This window comes from Theobroma umbraticum, unplaced genomic scaffold (genome assembly GCF_002168275.2).
Source record: "Theobroma umbraticum cultivar Fairchild unplaced genomic scaffold, ASM216827v3 scaffold_30.0, whole genome shotgun sequence".
Classification (NCBI taxonomy): domain Eukaryota; kingdom Viridiplantae; phylum Streptophyta; class Magnoliopsida; order Malvales; family Malvaceae; genus Theobroma; species Theobroma umbraticum.
The window spans coordinates 12,854,964-12,870,319 of record NW_018397254.1 but is presented as its reverse complement, the minus strand read 5'-3'; the positions used below and the strand labels follow the sequence as shown (position 1 = coordinate 12,870,319).

Sequence of the window (15,356 nt, the reverse complement as noted above, 5' to 3'; positions counted from 1 at the left end):
ACGATGATATTTTATCGATGATACATGCTTCACAAATGGATATTTCTGCAGATGCTTGATTTTTCACCCTTTTTTTTTCAAATGATATAAGAACATAAAGATAAATGTTTCACCTCAAATTCTTTATGCAAAATTAAATAAAATTATAATTATATGTGTGGCTCATAATACCTCTTGAAAGGATACATCCATCGATAATGAATTGCTTCTCTAACCTTAGCTTTGTATGGCAAGTGGATCGGCAAATGCTCCATTAAGTCAAAAAAAAAAAAAACTTGAGGGAAATTTTTTTTTTTCTAATTTGTATATAGTTTCCATGATTTTTCCTTCCCATACATTGATCTTATTAACATGTAGCTTTGTTGAACATAAATCGTGAAAGACCTAATGGCGTGAAAACCCTTATCACAGAAGGCAATTGGGAGTAAACATTGCATGAAAACGTGACAATCATGACTTTTCATCCTATAGATTTTGCATTCTTGTTTATTCACACACCTTGCTATGTCAGTGGTGAAACATCTGGTAATCGTAATTATTTCACCTAAGCACACACAGCTTTCCTTTACTCCTTAATCAAAGAGTATGAGGCTTTCGATTTAAAAAGTTTACTATTATTTGCAATTAAGTACAATTCTTACCACCTACAACACAGTTCTAAATCATGACGAGCCTTGATATTGCCTTTCGTCTTTTTGGGAACATCCATCATCGTATTGAATATATTGTTAAGTACGTTATGCTCAATATGCATCACATCTAAGTTGTGGTGAATGAGATTCGTATGTCAATACATTAACTCCCAAAATATGATTTTCTTAGCCCAATTACAGGTTTGACCAAAACTTGGTAGCTTCTGGTTGCCAACCTTTGTCTTGCACATGATATTTGAAAATGACTTCAATCATTCCAAGATCTTGGCATCAAATAATGGAGGAATTTGAGGGTCATGTTCAACACATTTCTTAAATTTATCTCTTTGATGACGAAAAGAATAATCCATTGGCAAGAAATGCCAATGACAATAAAAAAAAACAAGGCGTCTTCTTGTATTACTATATGAAACTCTTTCCATGTTCCATGCAATATGGACATGATAAATGTTTATAAGTGCTCTATGCAAACAACATATCATATACATGGAAGTCACTACTGGTCCATAAGAGTGCTACTCGTAGAATAAAATTTTGATAGGTAAAGGCATTATACGTGACTACATTTCATGCCATAGAACTTTTAACTCATCTATCAGAGGACAGAGGAACACATCAATGTTTTGTCTAAGACTTGTCTTCCTCAGAATGTCTATACTAAGAAATATGTATGGTTGCTTGATGCACATCCATGAAGGTAAGGTATAAACAGAATATGATTTCACTGATAGCCTGAACAGACTGAAGCCATATGAACATATATTGAGTTTGACGCTGTGAGGCTCAATGGCAAAAGACTGTTAGGTGCGATTAAAGTGTTGCTAAGCCTTACCATCAACAGGATGCTTAAGCACTCCATCATTAGATTGGTGTGTGGCATGCCATGTCACACATTCTGTAGTTTTGCTTGACATATATAGCCTTTGCAATCTAGGTATGAATGGAAAATATTACAAAATCTTATAAGGAATTTTGTTCTCCCTTCCTCCCTTTGATTTATTTGGTTTATATTAAGGATGACCATAGCATGGATAATAAAATAACAGACAATTATTCTTGCATGCATGAATTTTTTTGATAACCGAGCCCAAGTTCCTTCAATTGTGTTTTCATTCTATAGAAGTTTCCCAATAATGATTCATTCGATGACAACATTTCCTTCACTGGATGCATTACATGATTAAAGCATGCCTCACTCATATTAAACTTTGACTTCACATTCACTAATTGGGATATAGTTTATGATTTTGTGTGTTTATCGCATCTGAACCACAAATTTCATCAGCACCATTTAACTACGAAAAGAATGATGCAGCGTTCGAATTTGGATCTTCAAGAAAAGTCGATTCATTTTGGGTCTCATTATTGAACTAAAATTCCAATTGTAAAATATCCATAACAATTTTAATATATGGATTTTCTACGTTAACTGCATTAACTACTTCATTATGCTCATGAACAAAATGTCCCGATGATTGTCTGGTATGGAGTGATTCACCATGTACTTCTCATATTGTGTACGCACCAGTAAAAACTTTATAAAATAGGTGTTCCAGAATCTTATCAGTAATCAAGAACTTGTTATTCATACACTGAGAGCAAAGATATCTAATCTTATTCTCAGTCACATATCTTGGTTAATTGAATGCAAATGAAATCAATTCATTTACTCCATTCACAAATTGTCTTCAAAAATCCTCTCGAATCTACTCGAGAATACATCCAACACCTATCTCGTTCCATTGTAAAAAAAATATTGTAACGGACATATGATGTCTTTCATTAAAAGATGTTAACCTAATAATCAATCAGAAAAAAGAAACCAACTTAAATACTAAAATTATAAAAATTTGTTTGTTATCAAGATATTAATTTGTTAAAATCTTACTTAATGCCAATGAATTTAAAAGTATATAATATTTTTTAATTAATTTAATAAAATCTTAATTAATTTAAATAATTTTAAATTTTATTAAATTTACTAATTTAATTAATTGATTAATTACTAATACATTATTCTTTTTAATTATTTATATTATGTAATTAAGTCCCTCAAACCTCAATTAATTGAAATAAATAAAATATGTAATATTAATGATTTAATTAATTACTTAATCACTTATAACACATTACATTACTTAATTAACCAAATTATTTGATTAACTCATTAAACCTTAATTAATTTAAATATTATATAATGAAATAATATTTCTAGTTTAATTAATTGCTTAATTACTTAAACATTTTTCAGTTGATTAGTTAAATTATTGAATTAATTTAATAGAACCTTAATTAATTTAAATAATTTTAAATTTTACAAAATTTACTAATTTAATTAATTGATTAATTATTAGTACATGATTCTTTTTAATTAGTTAAATTATGTAATTAATTGCCTCCAACCTTAACTTATTTAAATAAATAAAATATTACATAATATTAATGATTTAATTAATTGCTTAATTACTTATAACACATTACATTACCTAATTAACTAAATTATTTAATTAACTCATCAAACCTTAATTAATTTGAATATTTTATAAATTAAATAATATTACTGATTTAATTAATTGCTTAATTAGTAAAATATTTTTTCATTGGATTAGTTAAATTATTTAATTAATTTAATAAATCTTTGATTAATTTAAATAATTTTAAATTTTACTAAATTTAATAGTTTAATTACTTTCTTAATTACTAATACATGATTCTTTTTAATTAGTTAAATTATATAATTAGTTCCCTCACACCTTAATTAATTTAAATATTTTTAAATTAAATAATATTACTAATTTAATTAATTGCTTAAGAACTAAAATATTATTATTTGAGAAAAAGACCGAAATCATGTTTTGAGGGCAATTACTTGTATTTATTGTTAAATCAAATATTGAGACATCTATGTACTATAAATAATGCCTACTATCACTGCTAAATTACATGAATAAATTTATTTAAAAAATTCAAACTATAAAATCCATGCCTTTTCATCGTTCAACAACTCTGTTTATACGTATTACCAAGCTACGTTTCTTTAGAAAGAATTACATTTTTCTTGTGTGCTTTCCTTCTTTCCGTCAATTACAATATTTTTTCCAACAGCCACAAGATACCCACAACACAACCACAAAGACAGCCACAAGCACTGGGCAACCGGGGAGTCCAAACAATTACAGGAATGGGAACAATTACTGCCACGAGAATCCAAAGGTACAACATTCTTGGCAACCCTAAATGTTCACAAATAAAATTCAAAAGGGAAAAAGACTCATGGCAACCGAGAAGCTTAGTTGGGGGAGATTTAAGGAGATCCCGAATGGAAGAGAGAGCGTCGAGTGAAAGAGATGCTACCGACAAGGAGGGTCGGAGGTAACTGGCTTTGGGGTGGTCAATCAATGAGAATTGAGCACTAGGCAAAGGGGGCTAGGAGTAGATAAGGGAAATCTCGAAAGGGAGAGAGAGAGCCGAGTAAAAAGGAAGAAATGAGGGAAAATGGGACTGGGGGGTGAACCCCGATTGGGGTTATTATTTCGAATTACAGATGAAATTACCGATGGTACCACTATCGGTAGATTTTCGTCGACAAAGTGGTCACTAACGCTTCTAATGAGTTCAGTGGCATTATCGATGGCTTTTCTGTTGGTAATTCCATCGGCTCTTTAATATCTTTTCTGACTAGATGTTCCATTAACAACTTTCATCGGTAGCCCTTTTACTAGCAGAATATTTTGATCGGTAATCTTGGTGTGCCCTTCATTAATTTCGTATCATTGTATTGTCAACTGAATAACAACAAATTGAGTTCCGTTGATATATTCTGTTGGTAATACTTATAAGACAACTTTGTCAATATTTTGTCCGTAATCTGTTCGTATTTGTCCATGGATTTTGTCAAAGAAAAATTTCCCGTTGGTAAAGCCTTGTTTTTTTTTCTTTTTTGTTTTGTTTAGTGATTACTTTTAATTTATTCATTTATTGTTTGTATTGACTATAAATTTTTAAATAAGTAATTCTTACTTCAATCCTCAAAATTTTTTAGAAAAGCACCTAATTTTAATGAGTTCAAAACTTATGATTTGCAAATATTTAGCTTATTTCATATATAGGTTTTGAATGTTGATCCAAATTTTGATTTTTAATCCAAGGTAGGTGGGTAAGTATTTTAGAACCATAAATCACTCTAAAATGTTGGTCATAATAAGATTTGGATCATAAATCACTCTATAAATATTAGAGCTAATAAAATTTGAGAGGATCCTTGAGTGACTTTTGGGCTCACCCCAATACATTTATTGTAAGTGGGGATGTAAATTGGTTGTTGCTACACAGGCATTTACGAGTATCTAACTCAATAACATAGGGTTTGGGTATCTATATTTGATTATGGGGCAAATTCGAGTAAGGTTTTTAATACCCCACTCGAGTTTAAGTAAATTTTGAGTATCACCTTGAGGACATCTTAAATCGGAACCCGATTATATTAATTCTCACGTATTAATATACTCGACACCCTTAGAACCCAATTAAACATAATATTATAATATTATATGTAATGTTACAAAAATTTTTAATTAGTGAGATTCAAACATTTGTCCTCTTTACTTTCAATACAATTTTAGCCATCTCAATCAATTTTTCTTTTTGTGGTTTAAATTTTAATTTTCAATTAATTGCATATGAAATAATGTAAAATATTTTTATATCTGGATTCAAGTTTGGGTTATTAAATGGGTACCCATATATAAAAAATTTGCTTTGTGTAATTAAGTATTTAATGATTTCAAATAATTAACAGTTAATGCCATACTAATAGGGTTTGGTTTTGAATAATATTTTATAATGCTATCTAAAATCAAGGTTAAAATATCTTGATATTTAAATAATTTTAAAATCAAATATTTAAAAATTAACAAATATCCTACCCATGGTAATATGTTGTTTGAAGCAACCTATCTCTTACACCCGTGGTACTTTCCTAGTGGCAAAAAGGATTTCCACAATATGACCCCAACAAGTTCATTCAAATGGAGAGAGTACAGTATTCCATTTCCATAGAACTTCCCTCCTTCTTGTTATGTGACATGGTCCTCTATTTGATTCGTTTTCATCTTACCTAATCTAAAGAAAAAATAATAGAAACATATCTGCATCTCAAATAAAAGATGCTTGGCTTATTGGACAACCTGCCAGATACATGAAATGCGAGTAGGAAGGCTGAGATGACATGTCAAGTGCATGTAAGACCCAACTGGGTCATTCAGAAAGAAAAACAAAAGGACAAAAAATGAAAAGACAAGATATCTAAAGTGATTAGAAATAATAATTACGTAATATGGTTATCCGCTTAATTAAATAGACCAGGCAGTGAGCACTAACGCGAAGAAAAGGAAAGGAAGGTTCCCATCCATGGTGACAGATGACACACTGGGATGTTCCGGATACTCTTTCGCCGGCAAACAATCATCTGGAGATTCTTAAACTTGACTATTCAAGTAGTTTAATACAACAGAGACGTGTCAGCTGGTGAAGGGTTGCCTTCTTCATGATGCTACTTATGTACCTTCCAGTCCCACCGCAACAAAAATGGCTGCCATCGCTCGTTGCAAAGTGCACCAAATACCAATCAACCTTAGATTCTTGGACTGCGTCACTGTGGGGCCACCCACTGGCTCACCCATGCGCTTGCAGGTTTTCCTTTTTCCACATTTTGCAGATCAACAAATATTGTGTGCTTACCATATCCTGTTACGCAGTCACGCGTGTATCCGCAACCAACCCCACCACATTGCCTAAAGAGTTTCTTATGGTTGGGTCTGCTTCTTTTGTTTGTTTTTACCCTTTGTCAAATTTCAGCCACAACATTGTATCCGCAGCATTGCCATTCTTAACAATATATATATATTCAGATTGTGATTGAGATGAAAAGAGCAATAGTGAAATCCAGGAAGAAGACAGCTTAAATTAATTTTCTTTCCCATAAGCCAGAAGCTGAGACTATCTGATGATGATCCAAATGAGAGATGACAACCTATAAAATAGTCAAGCATGAAATTTTGGTGGACATAGATCATGAAGAGAATTAATTCATGCTGAACTTTCAGCCACAGAATTATCAATACCTTCAAGTTTCACAAATACTTCTCGTGAAGAATGATGTTCTGGGGAGACGTGCTATTATGCACAATCCCAGCTAAATATGATGAGGTGAAAAACTTTTATCAGTTGAAATTCTTTTCCTAATACGCAAATAAAATACAACAACTAATAGGGCAATTGAGTTAAAATTGCTGTGTATGAACTGTAAGAGATCTGGGGGTGTTGGGGTGAAATATTAGGGAACTTTTGGTTGTATTTGCTATCTGGAAATGTAACAGCGTGATGAATTCTGGGTGCGGTTTTAAAAGGAAATTCATCTGCTCACTTTGACGAGAGAATTTCTTAATGTATATATTTTATATCAATGAAATGATATGGCTTATAACAAAAATACAACTAAACTTGAATACATATTGCAAGCATCACCAATAATCATTGCAAGAGCATTGCCCTAAATGGAAGTGATGGAATCTGCAGGAATCCCTAACGGTGATTTTGCGTCCTGTGACCATGGATACATGTTTTGCAAAATCATGGCAGTATTTGCATGCCCGGAGATTCTTGAAAACAATAATAGGTGCATTGCTTGGTACAGATATGAGCCCAAATGCTATGGCAAGTCTCTCACTGTGGTCCATAAGTTGCTGTTTCCGCTCAGGCAAACCAAATTGTACATCCTCTTCTGTTAGAACCCCACCTTCATCCTTCATAATAGAATGGTTGAATTCTTTTAACTTTTCATAAATCTCCTGTGTCTGAGGATGGTGTTTATCGCCTACCACAAACCGATGCACCTTACCCTTGACAGTAATCCAGCTGCAACTAAGTTCCTTTTTCAACTTTCTTTCACCCATCATACGTCTTACATGAGCTGCTTCTTCCCATTTCCCAGATGAAGCATATAGGTTAAACATCAAAATATAACCTGAAGTATCATCTGGATCAAGCTGAAGTAGATTTTCTGCTGCAACTTTTCCCAGCTCAAGATTCCTATGGATCCAACACCCACCCAATAAGCATTTCCAACTCATTGAATCAGGATCAAAGGGCATAATCTTTATCAGTTCATATGCCTCTTGCAGCAGACCAGCACGAGAATATATATCAATCATACAATCATAATGATCAATAGTTGGTCTCACACCATATTCAGGACTCATTGACTCCAAATACAGTTTAGCTTCTGTAACCAAGCCAGAATGACTACAAGCAGTTAAAACCGCCACAAATGTAACTTCAGTTGGCCTCACACCAGAGTCCTGCATCCTCCTGAAAAGCCTTAGGGCTTCAGAAGCATTGCCATGATAAGCATGACCACATATTATTGTAGTCCAAGCCACAGTATCAGGTTCATCAATAGACTCAAAGGCTCGATTCGCATAGTCCAATCTACCACATTTTGAATACATAGTAATCATTGCACTCTCTCCATAAAGATACGAAATTAAACCTCTTTTTATTGAATCTGCATGAACTTGGGCACCCACATTAAGATCAGCAAGAACAGAACATGCTTGGAAAATGCTAGTATATACAAAAGAATTCAAAAACACATCTTTAATCCTTAATGATTTAAAAATCTTAAGCGATTTCTCAAATTTACCAACTTGGCAGTAGCCAGTGACTATAGCACTCCATGACACATCATTCGGTTCAGATATCCTCTCAAATGCTCGGCAAGCAGATTCAAAACATGCACATTTGACATATAAATCCACAACAGGAGTTCCCACGAAAACATCAGATTCGAACCCAAGTTTAACAACATAACCATGAATTTGCCTCCCTAAGTTCAAATCCTCCAATCCAGCACATGCTTTCAGAACAACCGAAAACACAAACCCATCCAATTTAACAGCTTCCTTTACCATTTTACCAAACAATTCCAAAGCATCTTTCTGTTTGTCAGCTTGAGTACACCCCATCATCAATCCCGTCCAAGCTACAGCATTCTTTTCAACCATCTGACCCACAACGAGCTTAGCCCCTTCTAACCACCCGCATTTAGCGTACATGTTGGAGATCGCTGTAATAACAGAAACATTGGTGCTTAACCCAGTTCTTATAAGGAGAGAATGCATCTGTTTCCCAATCTCCAAAACAGAAGGATCAAATAAACTCTTCAAGAGTCTGGTAAAAATAGTCGAATTCGGTCTAATTCCTAACTCAACCATTTGTGAATATAACGAAAAAGTTTTCTTTAGATGACCTTTTTGTGAATAAGCAGAAAGAAGTACAATCCAAGATGCTAGATTTTTCTCAATCATATTATCAAACAGTTTCTCCGCATCCAAAAAGCTCCCGCAGTCCAAATACATTTGCAAAAGAGAATTCTCGAGAAACCCAGATGGGTTCTTCATCGTTCTTCGCAAATGGTTGTGAATTAATTTACCGTCCGATAAAGATCTCATTTTGCTACAGGTTTCGAGAAGGGATTTATACGAGTGGGGATTGACGGGAACGCCGGCTTCCTCCATTTGTTTGAGGAAGTCACGAGCTTCTTTGAGTTTCCCCTGTTTAGATAAAGAAACTAAGTGTACGTTCTCAACTTGGCCTTGTTGGCTTAGGGGGATTTTCAGTGACGAAGAAGTGCTTTTGAGAGAGACCCATGAAGGGAATTGGGCAAAACTCGCAGGTTTTATTGATGGAGTTTCGTTCTTAGTTGCTGATATTTGTGAAGGACGAGAAGACGGCAAGGAAATATTGGCCATATTTCTACCTGGAAAATTTCAGTTCAAAGAATGCAACAAGTTTATATAAACAACGGTTTTAATCCAAGACACGGAGAGAGTTGGCGGGTTTTTCTTCCCAGTGTTTTCTATTTTACCTGACGCTTTCCTATTCCATTTTTGCCTTTTTAACAGCCTGAAAGTAGGTTAGATTGACAAATTTACCATTCAACTGTATCCTTGGGAATGAAATGTTGTCGTTTGATTTATCCAAGACGAAGAGCGGAGTCAAAGCCGAAGCCCTATTACCGTTCTTCGTAAAATCTGTTACATTCCACCTGCCATCGGTTCAGTCCCACTCTACTAAATTCCACTTCCATGTTCCTCTTTTCCTTCGAATTCCAAACAAATTGAGAAGATTTGAAATGAAATGAATTCCCAGAATCTTTTATACGCTTGAATCTCGTTTCGGATACACTCTCCAATTCCAACGGCAAAATGGCAGCTTCTTTGCAACTCTGTGGCGCTAAAACTCCAACCCACTCGCGATTCCTCGACACGCGCTCGCCCTCGCTATGTTCCACTCGCATCCAGTTCGTAGCGTCTACGGATATGTTGTCGGCGATCGGAGGGGGTGCGTGCAGGAGGAGGAGAGCGTTGAGAGTCGGTTACCAGAGAGGAATCAGAGCGGCTCTGGAAGAGAAAAGGACGGAGGAGGAAGAGGATGAGAAGGAAAGCTTCGGCGAAAATGTGAAGCAATTCACTTGCGTTATGAAGTTCGGGGGATCGTCGGTGGCATCGGCGGAGAGAATTAAAGAAATCGCCCATTTGATTCAGAGTTTCGAGGAAGAAAGGCCTGTCATTGTTCTCTCTGCCATGGGAAAAACCACCAACAAACTTTTGCTAGTAATGCTCGACGGCCACCGGCATTCCATTTCTTTCTTTTTCTTAATTCGTTCATTTGTGAATTACATTATGCTATTACCCATTTTAATATAGGCTGGAGAGAAAGCTGTGAGCTGCGGAGTTTCGAATGCGGCTGAAATTGAGGAGTTGCGTCTTATAAAGGATTTGCATATCAGGTTTGTGTTTTTGCCATCTTCTTTTAGGAATTATAATGCCTTTTCAGTCTTAATTTGCACCCTTTTTTTGGTTCAGGACGGTTGATGAACTTGAAGTTGATCGATCTGTCATTTCCAGTGAGTATTTCTTTTACTACATTCTTTTTCTTTGTTAGGTACATCAATCTTGGCATATTTATGGGATTTAGTTGTGCACAGTTAGGAAGGTTATTTTCTGATAAACTAATGTACTGTAAATTGAAGCAAACTTGTCGGTGGTTTCCAAGAATTATTAGGTGCTTATTTTATTTGAACTAATATTCTTGTTGATACTTTTTGCAGCACATTTAGAAGAATTCGAGCAACTTTTGAAGTGTATATCAGTGATGAAGGAGTTAACTCCTCGCACAACGGATTATTTGGTCTCATTTGGAGAGTGCATGTCCACAAGAATTTTCGCAGCTTATCTAAATAAAATTGGCATTAAAGCACGCCAAGTATGTCTACTACAATCTTTAGTCACTTGCCACATTCTGATTTTACTCTTATTATCTGTTGCCAGTTTATATTACTTCCTATCAGCTAACTGTGTCACTAAATACTCTTTTGCAGTGTGATGCATTTGAAATCGGTTTCATAACCACTGATGACTTCACAAATGCAGACATCTTGGAAGCTACTTACCCAGCTGTTGCAAAGAGATTATACAGTGACTGGGTTAATGACCCTGCAATTCCCATTGTAACTGGCTTCCTTGGAAAGGTGGTTTTACTGCTTAATGTTGGATATGTGTTCTGGATCAAAACATCTCAACTGCTCAATTAGAGTTTATTGGCATGTTATCACCAACATAATTTATGTTCTTTTTTCAGGGCTGGAAATCTGGCGCAATTACTACCTTTGGTAGGGGTGGAAGCGATTTAACAGCTACAACCATTGGTAGAGCTTTAGGCTTGCAAGAGATTCAGGTCAGATTTTGCCCTGAAACTAAATGCATCTGCATCAAGAATTCATATGATCTCATACATGCTGTCATGCAAGTGCATCACCCTGCAAGATATTGTATCTGATGCTCTATAGTTGACTAATGCTGCTAGTACTCTTTTTAGATACTCTAAAAATAGTCAATTCTGTTTATATATTCGACCAAAATATCTAGCAGCTCATTCCCAAAATTTGAACAGGTGTGGAAGGATGTTGATGGTGTCTTAACCTGTGATCCAACTATTTATCCAGGGGCAGAACCTGTACCATATTTAACATTTGATGAGGCAGCTGAGCTTGCTTACTTTGGTGCTCAGGTTAGACTTTTGTTGCCTCTTGCTGGTATATCTTTAGTAGTGATGTAGAGATGAACTAAACTATCATGCACCGAAAGAATTTTCATTTTATCATACGTTCTTCTTCTTATTTCTTTGTTTTTTTCCCCTGATTAAATGTGATAATAATATCGCACTTTTGGAATGCTTTGCTTACTTATATGTTCAACCCATTGTTGTTGCCATTGCAAATCCAGAGAATTTGTTTATTGCTTGAGCTAAAATAGGTGACAATTAAAATTCTATAATGACCAACTTCTCATGGAGTCTGCAAAGAGAACTGAAAAGCTAAAGTTAACCTGTATGTTTTTCTTCAGGTCTTACATCCACAATCAATGAGACCAGCAAGAGAGGGTGATATTCCTGTTAGAGTCAAGAATTCTTATAATCCTAAAGCTCCTGGAACTCTCATAACTAAAACAAGAGATATGAGCAAGGTCTTTTAGCAGCTGAGTTTTAGCAGATTAAATCATAATTTGAAAGCTTACATTTTTAACCCAAAATCCAATTACAGGCTGTGCTGACCAGCATAGTTTTGAAGCGGAATGTAACCATGTTGGATATAGTTAGTACCCGCATGCTTGGTCAATTTGGTTTCCTTGCTAAGGTGAGAAATGATGTTGTCGTGGTTCTGCTTTAGCCCTTGTTTACTGTAAGCTGTAAATGGAATTTGATATTATTTTCCCTCCAATCAGGTGTTTTCCATTTTTGAAGATTTGGGTATATCTGTGGATGTTGTTGCTACAAGTGAAGTTAGTTTGTCTTTGACATTGGACCCATCAAAACTTTGGAGTAGGGAATTGATTCAACAGGCAAGGGAAAAATTTATGTTGTTTGAATCTTAATTGCTTCTGTGCTTTCCAGCATGAATGGATTCCAGCACAGCTATGAGCTGATATGTCATTGGAGAATTATTTCTTGTGCTTATTATTCCTTACATTGGAGCCAAATCTGTCATTGAGCGGTCAAAATTGCACTTGGCATGCTGGAATTCTGCCTGGATTTTTTATGTTCAATGTTTCTATTGGTGGAATCTTGAATTTTAGCCATAATTAAAAATCTCTTTTCTTGTTGAACTCTTGTTTTTCTCAGTCTTAAAATCCATTTGAAGAAGATTCTTGTCTGAGCAGGAACTCGACCATGTTGTGGAAGAACTTGAGAAAATTGCCGTTGTTGATCTCTTGCGGCGCAGATCAATCATCTCTCTCATTGGAAATGTTCAACGTTCTTCATTGATACTGGAAAAGGTTAGGATTTTTCTCTGTTCAAATCGTGGAAATTATATGAATTATCTGTTACACCATCAACATGATGATTACCAGAGCTGTTTTATTCTTGAGAGTTTCAAGAATTGGATATCATACAGAACAAAGGTTCCCTTTTCCTATTCATCACATTAATATTAACTGGGGGGTCAAATTTTGACAGGTATTTCATGTTCTTCGAACCATTGGAGTAAATGTCCAGATGATCTCCCAAGGGGCATCCAAGGTCTCCTCATAATACCTCTTGGGTATAAAACTGCAGTATTGGTCATTCTTTCATTTTTCTGATAGATGTAATTTTGGGAACTGAACAGGTGAACATCTCACTGATAGTAAATGATGGTGAAGCTGAAAAATGTGTTAAGGCCCTTCACCAATCCTTTTTCGAGAGTGGTGATCTGTCCGAGTTTGTAGCCGATGGTAGTTTTGGGAATGGTTCTGCATCATTACTGCAAATAGAAACTCAGTGAGACTGGCCACCATCTCATAATACTTTATATTCAAATCTTATATGTAAATGACCCTATTACACAATCGCATATTCTATATCGTATAGCGTTAGCCAGTTCACGTACGGCGTGAGCGCCACATCTCATGTACATATGCTGAAGGGGATTAAACACACTTATCTGCTCCGAAAAGCAATGTAAATATTCCTTTTTCTTACAAAATAGCTATACCCATAAATCATTGTGCATTAAACCAATTTAATTTAGTTTCTTTTCACCCTTACTACTTATTTGTAGATTTGAGTCATAAATTCTTTTATAAGAACATAATAATGAGATTTCCAAATATTACAAAAACAATTAATTAAGAAAGAAGTATATAAAAAACTGTAAATCCTAAAAACCCTTGTTTATCTAGATTTAAAAAGTACAATAAAATTAAGTATAGTTAATTTTATTTCATATTATTTCAATGGAAAATTTGATGGTCATATAATATTTTGTTACTTTTTTATAAAAATTAATTATTATCTAAAATTTGATAGTAATGATTTAACTTAATATAAGTTTCATTAAGCATCTTAACATTTGGTTCATCGGTTAATGATGCATGATATTCCTATCTAGTTCGAATTCTTTTTCTTCTAATTAATATAAGTTTCATTAAAAACTTAAAAGAATAAGATAAGATCTAAATAACTCAATAGTTTAAATCCATTACAAGTTGTAAAAACTCCAATAACAAAAAATTAAAAAAAAAAGTTTTATGTCGAGATTTATGTACTTTGTGTGTGTGTGTCTATATATATATATAATCTCTTATAAACAAGACCTTGCATGGCAAACCCCACTTAAAAAGCCTAAACTGTCGACTTGAGTCCAAGGCCTTAAGGGTTGTTTTAATTGACGGCCAGATACCATCCAAAAACCAACAATCGCATTCCACAAGTGATCTCCTATTATTATGTCCCAAGACCTGGCATGGCAAAAACCCTGGCTTTGACGGTTCTACCAGCAAAAAAGCACCAAGGAAGGACGTGGCTCGTCCGACCCCTGGTCACTAGTAGCGAGGTAAAACTATTATGATGACCCCTTTTTGGCCTAGCAGTGCGGCAACTCACAGGGTGATGAGTACCCTCCCTAGCCTAGCAGTAAGGTAATCTCTAGACATTTACTATCTTGCACCACTCTTATCTTTGCTATTTTGGACACTATGATCGTCATTGGGACAGTTTCCTCAGATGGTAAACAATTTGTGGTCCTTGTCGCAACAGCTAGGTCTCGCCCACGGCCCACCTTAGCTCATTGCTCGGCGCATCACTGAAGAGAAGGCTCGCCACCTTTTCACTCTTATTCACCAATTTCTCCATTATCAATAACAATGTCTTAACCACTAGCAATCCTATCGCTACTTTACAAATACAAAAGGCCTATAGAATTCAACATGGCGAGTCCATCCACCCTTACCTCTCTTGCTCAAATATCATCATCCAAAGTGGGAGTTGCAAACGATCAATAAAAGTTGTTGCTAGCAAAGTTTTTCACTAAAGTGAAGTCTAGCAACTACTTGTCATAACTTCTATCTTACCTCAAACATCGTTGCCAAGATTGCTATTTTCATTCGTGACCATTGCCAAGGTCATTGAAACGCATTTGTCTAAACAACAAATTTTTGTGATTGTTAGTGACAATGACAGCAGCACCTGACCCACTGCCAGCATCATTGAGGAGGACAACAATGAGCCATGATGTCTAAAGTCATCACCAATCTATTACCAAGACGCTAGCATCTACTTCAGCATGAACCAGCACCACCAAGCCAAGCCCAATGCACTTGCAAG

The 15,356-nt window shown here is 35.0% G+C and overlaps 2 protein-coding genes across 2 annotated transcripts; one reads left to right on the top strand and one right to left on the bottom strand.

Annotated features, from left to right (window-relative positions):
• Positions 1 to 7,077: 7,077 nt before the first annotated feature.
• RARE1 (Pentatricopeptide repeat (PPR) superfamily protein) lies at positions 7,078 to 9,501 on the bottom strand. Its single transcript, XM_021435941.1, has one exon. The coding sequence runs from the start codon at positions 9,461 to 9,463 to the stop codon at positions 7,175 to 7,177; it is 2,289 nt and encodes a 762-aa protein (XP_021291616.1). The 5' UTR covers positions 9,464 to 9,501; the 3' UTR covers positions 7,078 to 7,174.
• Positions 9,502 to 9,713: 212 nt separating this feature from the next.
• Positions 9,714 to 13,737, top strand: AK-LYS1 (aspartate kinase 1). The gene is made up of 13 exons (XM_021435951.2): positions 9,714 to 10,327; positions 10,421 to 10,503; positions 10,580 to 10,620; positions 10,825 to 10,979; positions 11,095 to 11,244; positions 11,355 to 11,450; positions 11,667 to 11,783; positions 12,119 to 12,238; positions 12,316 to 12,408; positions 12,497 to 12,613; positions 12,932 to 13,048; positions 13,230 to 13,292; positions 13,381 to 13,737. Exons 1-13 carry the CDS (start codon positions 9,920 to 9,922, stop codon positions 13,534 to 13,536), a joined length of 1,716 nt encoding a protein of 571 aa, XP_021291626.1. The 5' UTR covers positions 9,714 to 9,919; the 3' UTR covers positions 13,537 to 13,737.
• The last annotated feature ends 1,619 nt before the right edge of the window (positions 13,738 to 15,356 follow it).

Bases quoted from the DNA above. Each gene is read 5' to 3' on its own strand.
- AK-LYS1 (XM_021435951.2), top strand. From the start codon at position 9,920: ATGGCAGCTTCTTTGCAACTCTGTGGCGCTAAAACTCCAACCCACTCG. The intron at 10,621-10,824 runs GTGAGTATTTCT...TACTTTTTGCAG, and splicing joins TGATCGATCTGTCATTTCCA to CACATTTAGAAGAATTCGAG. The intron at 11,784-12,118 runs GTTAGACTTTTG...GTTTTTCTTCAG, and splicing joins TTGCTTACTTTGGTGCTCAG to GTCTTACATCCACAATCAAT.
- RARE1 (XM_021435941.1), bottom strand. From the start codon at position 9,463: ATGGCCAATATTTCCTTGCCGTCTTCTCGTCCTTCACAAATATCAGCA.